This window comes from Sceloporus occidentalis, unplaced genomic scaffold (genome assembly GCF_023333645.1).
Source record: "Sceloporus occidentalis isolate IW3139 unplaced genomic scaffold, rSceOcc1.0.p SCAF_10, whole genome shotgun sequence".
Taxonomy (NCBI): domain Eukaryota; kingdom Metazoa; phylum Chordata; class Lepidosauria; order Squamata; family Phrynosomatidae; genus Sceloporus; species Sceloporus occidentalis.
This window is the reverse complement of record NW_028316990.1, coordinates 1977882-1985402: the sequence shown is the minus strand read 5'-3', so window position 1 is coordinate 1985402 and position 7521 is coordinate 1977882. Positions and strand designations below refer to the sequence as shown.

Here is a 7521-nt window from a genome sequence, read left to right as displayed (position 1 = left end):
GTCCAACCCCTGCCATGCAGGAAATCTGAATCAAAACATCCCAGACAGATAGCCATCCAGCCTCTGTTTGAAGACCTCTAAGGAAGGAGACTCCACTACACTCCGAGGGCGTTTGTTCCACTGTCAAACAGCCCTTACTGTCAGGAAGTCCCTCCCAACGTTGAGGTGGAATCTCTTTTCTTGTGGCTTGCATCCATTGTTCCGGGTCCTAGCCTCTGGAGCAGCAGAAAACAAACTTGCTCCCTCCTGAATATGACATCCCTTCAAATATTTAAACAGGGCTATCATATCACCTCTTAACCTTCTCTTCTCCAGGCTAAACATCCCCAGCTCCCTAAGTCGTTCCTCATAGGGCATGGTTTCCAGACCCTTCACCATTTTAGTTGCCCTCCTTTGGACATGCTCCAGTTTCTCAATGTCCTTTTTGAATTGTGGTGCCCAGAACTGGACACAATATTCCAGGTGGGGCCTGACCAGAGCAGAATAGAGTGGCACTATTACTTTCCTTGATCTAGACACTATACTTCTATTGATGCAGCCTAAAATTGCATTGGCCTTGTTAGCTGCCACATCGCACTGTTGACTCATGTTCAATTTGTGATCTCCTGGGGGAGGAAGAATGGATTAACTGCAAGGGATATGCTTTCCCATGAACATCTGGTTTGGCCCTTAGCAGTTTTACTTCATTATTATTATTATTATTATTATTATTATTATTATTTTATGTAGTGCTGTAGATTTGTACAGTGCTGTACATAAAAACAACAAATATAAAAGAGTACATCTGCCTATGGCGTACAGTGTTACATAGTGTTCAAGTAAAATAATTAGCAGGCACCCTAACCATTTACTAGGACTACATTCAAGACACACAAAGCTGGGGCAAGTTACGTTGATGGAGTATAATTCCCGGAATTCCCCATCCAGAATAGCCAGTGGCACATAGCATGGCACACAGGATTACTGAAGCTGGAATCCTGAATGTGTTTATTGCTTCTTCTTTTTTTCCTCAACACAATGCAAATGAAGCAAACAAGGAAGTTTGACACAACTTCCTTCTTAGATGTTGGTTCAATCCGTTGATGCATGTAAAGTGAAACCTACTAGTGCTCTTGCTATTTTGAGATAACAGAAGCATGGCGATCATGAAATTCTGGAGACTTAAAGACCATCATCTCAGAAAACTTTTCTAGAATACTAACAGGTTAGTATTTTATGGCTTAATTTATGAGAATCTAGGTGGATATATTACTATGGCTTCTCTCTAATCATTATTTTCTTAACAAGACAGATTACTCATGAATAGTCCATAACTAATCTGTTGCAATGTATCTCCTTCACCTTCAAGCATAATCTTCCCAACCTAATGCCTCTTGATTTTTTAAACTACAGCCCCCAACATTTCTTAACCACTGGCCATGTTGGCTCCAGGTAATGGGATTCTATGAAGTCCAAAGGTAGGAGACAGAAAGGTTTGGGAATGATTTCTCTAGTATGGCTACTCTTTCTGGACTGTGCTGATTTCCTAAAAAACCATCATGCCCATCTATGATGATAGCACTATGATTCCATTTTCAATGTCATGGCCGCATCCTGGATGGAATCCTGGAATATGTACTTTGGTGAGGCAGAGCTCTCTGACTGAGAATTCTAAATGTCATCCCCTAAACTGCCAATCTGTACAATGTGGCCATGACAGTCAAAATGGAATCATAGTGCTATAATTCAGTGATGTCAACTGACATGGATTTGACTTGGACTCAAGTCGCTTGAATTACTCGACTTGGAGTCAACTCACTTGAGTCATTTTTAGCTACTGACTTGCTGGTCTAATTTCATCCAGAAACAGCAAACAGTTAGGCAATGGGCTTGAGGCAATGGTTGAGGTCTACTCAGCAGCCTCTCCTTGCTGCACATTGGAGGAGCCTTCTAAAGTTTTTGAAAGACTTAGGAAGGATCCTTCCAACTCAAGCCCATTTAATGTTACTCTCCAAGAATCCCCCCTAACTTTGCACACATCTACTTGATTTTCTAGTTATTGAAATAGCACCACCTCTTCTTTTCTGTTAAAGTTGGCTTCCAGACTTGACATTCAGCTTGAGACTTGAAGGTATAGACTTGAGTCTTGAGACTTGGAGTAAAAGACACAAATACGTCACTGCTATAATTATGTTGTAGAGTGAAATGGCTCTTCTTCTTGATCATTATTATTATTATTATTATTATTATTATTCTGCATTTCTAGGGAGAAAACATCCTCATGCTCTCCAGCTATCCAAGTTTGATCCCAATTAATCCTGTTTTGTCACACATGTTTGGGGTTCTCTCCTCTCCTACCACTTTCCCCCTTTATCCTCAGCTTATTTCAAGTGCTGCAAACTGAGTTCAAAGTGCAAAGTAATTTGCATTCAGTTAACTCAGTGGGGCGAAAAGACAGAGGGCAGGAGAAGGTAGAGTCTACTCCTTCCCAATAGGCTCAGGCAACAGCAAGCTTATGCAGCCTTTCATGCCTTGTGTGTTCATCCTCATTAATAACTTTGCCGTCTTGATCACACTCTAATGTTACCTGGCCACATGTATGCTGGTTTTCATCTCTGAAATGTCAACAGGAATGTGTCACTCTTTGAAAGACAGTGGATACTCTGTGTTGTAATCTCCTGGTGTGCTTGAAAATCTTATATCTTGGAAAGAAACCCAGTTCTCAGATCCTCAGGGAAGGTATAAACAAAATGTGGCCCTTAAAAAGATGTTGTTGGACTACAACTCCCAGCATTCCTTGCAATTAGCAATGCAGGTTAGGTCTACTGGAAGTTGTCACCCAATAACAGCTGAAGGCTGCATTTTACTCACTTTCCCTGAGGCAGACAAGGCAGCTCTGTTTGTACATGAGAAATAGGCACTGTCTATTTAGGGGAACTCCACATTTGCAGAAGTAGAAAAAAATATTCAGGAAAAAGCCCAGAAGTACATGGGAGGGGGAATTCCCCAAACTTGGGAATTAGGACTGAGCATGCTCAGTTGCCATGGGCTGCTGGGAAAAGATTGGAGAAGGATGGGATGGAGTATCCTTGGGGAGGGCACAGCTTGCTGGCAAGAGGGAACCCAGGATAAAAGCAATCGACACTGCAACATTTAGTTGCAATTTGTACTAGTAAAAGAAATATCGCAAAGACAACTTAAAGTTGCCAGTGCTTTGTCATCTGGAGGAAACCAGATCTGGGTAGGGCTGCCCTCTTAGAACATCTTGTCAGTTGTGAAAATAGGAACCACGATATAACCATCAAAATGTTGGTTCTGCTGACACATCCAGTAAGGGCAAGAGCCAGAAGGAGAATGAGCCAAGGAGACTGCGATGGTATGGGTGGGAGGAAAAGTTTGTATGTTTATTAGAGAAATTAGAGTAAAAAATGTTTTGTTGTTGTGTGCCTTCACGTTGTTTCTGATTCTGTTACTCTGACAATTGAAAGGAAATGTCCACACACGCCCTTTTCTTCCTTCTTCCCTGATCATGTTTTCCCCACCCACTAGCTAACACTTACTACCCAAAATTGTAATTAAAGTGGAATTTAATTTTTGCAATGCAAATCAAAACAGGATAGTTTTGGGAAAGGCATTCATTAATGGATTTTTGTGTCTATTTAAAAAAAACAACATGCTTTTAAGATTGTTGCCAGCAGGAGAATTACAGGAGAGCAACAGCATCATGCGGTGAAGTCCAAGTGAAGGAGCAATGATCCATTGCTAGTTCCAGTTTAATTTCCTCATGCGACCAGACTGCAAGGAGTCTTGGGGGGATGAGAAGGCAGCCCCCTGAACTCTGACAGTTGTCCATTCCAAACTATGAGCACCATTTGCACCCACATCTTCTTTCTGCTTGCCTGATCTTCCCAGAGATAGGAAAAGTAACTTTTGACTTGAGATTCTGGGAGCTGTAGTCCAAATATCTATCTTTTTAGGTATCTATCCTTATCCAGATGCATGTTCATTCATTCTTCACAAAACTCAGTGTATAGCCAGTGTGGAATAGTGGTTTGAGTGTTGAACTAGGATAAGCCAGTGTTTGAATCCTGGGTCAGCCATGGAAACCCATTTGGTGACCTTGGGCAAGTCATGCTCCCTCATCCTTAGAGGAAGGCAAAAGTAAATCCACTCTGAAAAGAATCTACCAAGAAAACTCCAGGATAGGGTTGACCTAAGATCATCATAAGTCAGAAATTACTTGAAGGCATACAATAACAAATGCTTTAAATCAGGGTGGAAGTCATACAGCACTCCAGATTTTGCTGAAATGTAACCCATGAGAGTTATCAGATGCCCAGTCATCTGTCTTTTACCTGTTCCTTTTATGACAGATTTACAATGGAGGAAGGCCAGCCATATTTAGGAGAAGGTGAGGAAGGACTGGAAGTTAAAGCCACGTCTCCTACAGCTGCTATTTCAATTGCCACTGCCACTTGTTCAAATGAGGAAGATAACTATGAAAATACAGGTTCATTTCAAGCATTCCAAGAGCAGGCAGAACCCACCAATCCCTCAGGTAAGGTTCCTCATTTCAGGGATCCCTGGGAAAGTACTCTCTTAAGGGCTATCCAGACTGACATGAAAGGTGCATGCCTGATTCCATCCCCCCCCCCCCCCAGGTCACTCTGACACCATGCGCCACTCCAGACAGCGAGCAGTGTCATGCCGTGCCTTTGGTGCTGTGTCCAGATGATGCAGCACCGAAGGGGTGCCATATAGCTGTGCTGCCGTGGCTATGGCGCCCTTTCGAGGGTACAAAAGGGAGCTGCCTTTTACACTCTTGCAAAGCCAGATCAGGGATCAGACATGAGGTTGCCCCAACCCCGATCCAGCTGAAGAAGGGGCGACTGCATGCTGCCCCTTCAAGGCTGTATGTAAAGCCCCTTAGTTGACCCTATTTTGCTGTGTAAGCTTTGTGGGCAATAATGCTCCAAGAAGCATTAGATCAAGCCATTCACTAAATACTCCCCAGTTTGCCTAAGAGATTTAAAAGTAGGCCATTGCCATATTATTCCAAGCCCTCAAAAGAAGTTCATACCCATTAAAATTATGGCTTGAACCAACACTCCTGAAAACATGCTAACACTTCTGTTGATGTTTCCACCATGACAAACCTGTACAGCAACTTGAGAAGACAGAAATAAGACATAACCAAAACACCTTTGCCAAAGTCTGTAGTAATGGCTCTCATACATTTGTAAGATGCTAGGTCCCACACCAGACATCTCAAGTTAAATGATACCAGATCACAGAAGAAGATGCAGAGTTGTCACTAATGAGAAATGATCCAACTAGGCCACTGTTCTGACTCAGTAAATATACTATTATTGATCATCATCATCATCATCATCATATTATCACATCATGTCATATTCTTTTAGGTGACAAAAGTTCCAGAAGTCCCAACTCTTCCATGACAACTAAAGAACTTCAAGAATACTGGAGGGACGAGAAACGCAACTGCCGAGAAGTTAAAGTCCTTTTTGAAATCCCCTCAGCCAAAATTGTAGAGAAGCCCTTCACTAAATATGTGGTAAGCTAATGCAAGGATAGAGCCTAATTACTGAAAGGCACCAGATCCCATCTGATCTTGGAAGCTAAGCAGGGGCATATCTGGTTAGTACTCAAATGGGGAGCCACCAAGTAATATCTGGTGCTGTAGATTATAATTCAGAGGAAGGCAATGGGCAAACCACTCCTGAGTATTCTTGCCTAAGAAAACCCAACCAGATTCATGAGGTCAATAGGGGACTTGAAGGCACACATGTGCAATGGGGAGGACGTTAGAAGGTACCAACTTGTGATGTTAAAAAGGTTGCTTGTTACATGGATTCTGCCTTTCCCCTTTCCTTTTTCATTTTGAATCTAACCATGGTTAGCATTACAACTGCACTGATTTCCCCTCCCTGAACTTGGTCATTTCAATCACAATCACAAGCAATTTTGCAACATATAATTTGGGTCCCATTTACACTACACAATTACAAAAAGTTATGTTTTTGGATTACAACTTCCAGCATCCCCCTGCCAGTGACCTTAGTGGCTGGAGAGTCTAGCAGACTGATTTAATTATGTAATAGCCACTTTTCTCCCATATGGAACCCAAAGAGGAGTGCAAATATATAACTTTCCTAGCTCTAGCCATTACCAGGAGTAATGCAATGTCAGCTTTCTCTGTGTGTTAAAAAGGAAGGAAGGAAGGAAGGAAGGAAGGAAGGAAGGAAGGAAGGGCAAGCCTGTATGTCACATGCCCAATTTTCTTAAATCATTTTATTTATATGTTTCCTTCTAGAAATATCAAATTTTCATCATCCAGACTGGCAGTTTTGACAGCAACAAATCAGTGGTTGAACGACGGTATTCAGATTTTGAAAGACTGCACACAAACCTTCTGGGGGAATTCTCTGAAGAAATGGAAGATATCACCTTTCCCAAGAAGACTCTGACTGGAAACTTCACAGAAGAAATAATCATTGAGAGAAAATTAGCCTTCCAAGATTATTTGCGGTTTCTGTATTCTATGGAATGTATCCGGACATCGAGAATGTTTATTGACTTCTTGATGAGACCAGAACTGGAGGAAGCTTACAGTTGCCTTCGAGGAGGACAATACACAAAAGCTTTGGCTGGGCTTCTAGATATTGTAGTTCTGCAAGAGAAACTGACGAAGCACAGGCCCATTCTGTTGGTTCCAACCCTCTGTGCCATACTTGTGTGTCACAAAGATCTTGAAAACCCAAAGAGCGCTTATGAATTTGGAGAAAAAGCTTTACTTCGTCTCGAGAGGTACCCAGGCCATCGGTATTACCTGCCCCTGTTGGAAACCATGATTTCCTTGGCATACGAACTTGGCAAAGATTTCATATCCTTTCAAGAGAAAATGGAAGAAAGGCAGGCCAAGAAACATCAAAATAAGATGGTGACACTCAAAGAACTTGCTGTTCAAGAGTATACCCACTAAGACAAGGGTAGGGAACTTTAGTTCCTCAGACCAAATCTGGATCTCCTGTGGGCATCTTCATTACCATCATTACAGCTTTTGTATGATTTCCCCCTCCATCTAAAATGTTTAGATTCCTTTCTTCAGGCTTAGTGACTGGGAGAGCTTAAACCTAAGATGTGCTGTATTTTTGATCCCATAGTTTTGCCTTTGGCACTTCCCACCACTGGAATGTGACCCCAGAAAATTTCTCTGAAGTAAACAATTGCCTCTCCTAGTGCAAGAGATTCTTATCTTGGTACTAAGAGGAAGAAAAGATAGCACAAAGGGATTAAATCACCTTCCTGAAAGAGGAAGGATGGAAGCTGTTTGGGGCTTTGCACTTGATGGGGATGGTGCAGGAGACTAAATGATAAGGACTGACAGAATGACTCATATATAACCTACTGTTTATCAATAGTTACACAGGTTCAGACACAGTGAGACAATGGACCTTTCATCCATAACTACAACACACACATGCAAATACAGACTGAGTTTCCTTTATCCCATATGCTTCG

General features: G+C 42.0%; 1 protein-coding gene across 1 annotated transcript; it reads left to right on the top strand.

Annotated features, from left to right (window-relative positions):
• Positions 1–1125: 1125 nt before the first annotated feature.
• On the top strand, positions 1126–7238 carry SNX20 (sorting nexin 20). Its single transcript, XM_089540868.1, has 4 exons — positions 1126–1204; positions 4353–4537; positions 5403–5554; positions 6314–7238. The coding sequence occupies exons 2-4, from the start codon at positions 4360–4362 to the stop codon at positions 6980–6982; spliced, it is 999 nt and encodes a 332-aa protein (XP_089396994.1). The 5' UTR covers positions 1126–1204; positions 4353–4359; the 3' UTR covers positions 6983–7238.
• Positions 7239–7521: the final 283 nt, after the last annotated feature.

Excerpts from the sequence above, each read along its gene's own strand:
- SNX20 (XM_089540868.1), top strand. The coding sequence starts at position 4,360 with ATGGAGGAAGGCCAGCCATATTTAGGAGAAGGTGAGGAAGGACTGGAA. Across the intron at positions 4,538-5,402 it reads AGAACCCACCAATCCCTCAG|GTGACAAAAGTTCCAGAAGT; the intron begins GTAAGGTTCCTC and ends ATATTCTTTTAG. Across the intron at positions 5,555-6,313 it reads AGCCCTTCACTAAATATGTG|AAATATCAAATTTTCATCAT; the intron begins GTAAGCTAATGC and ends GTTTCCTTCTAG.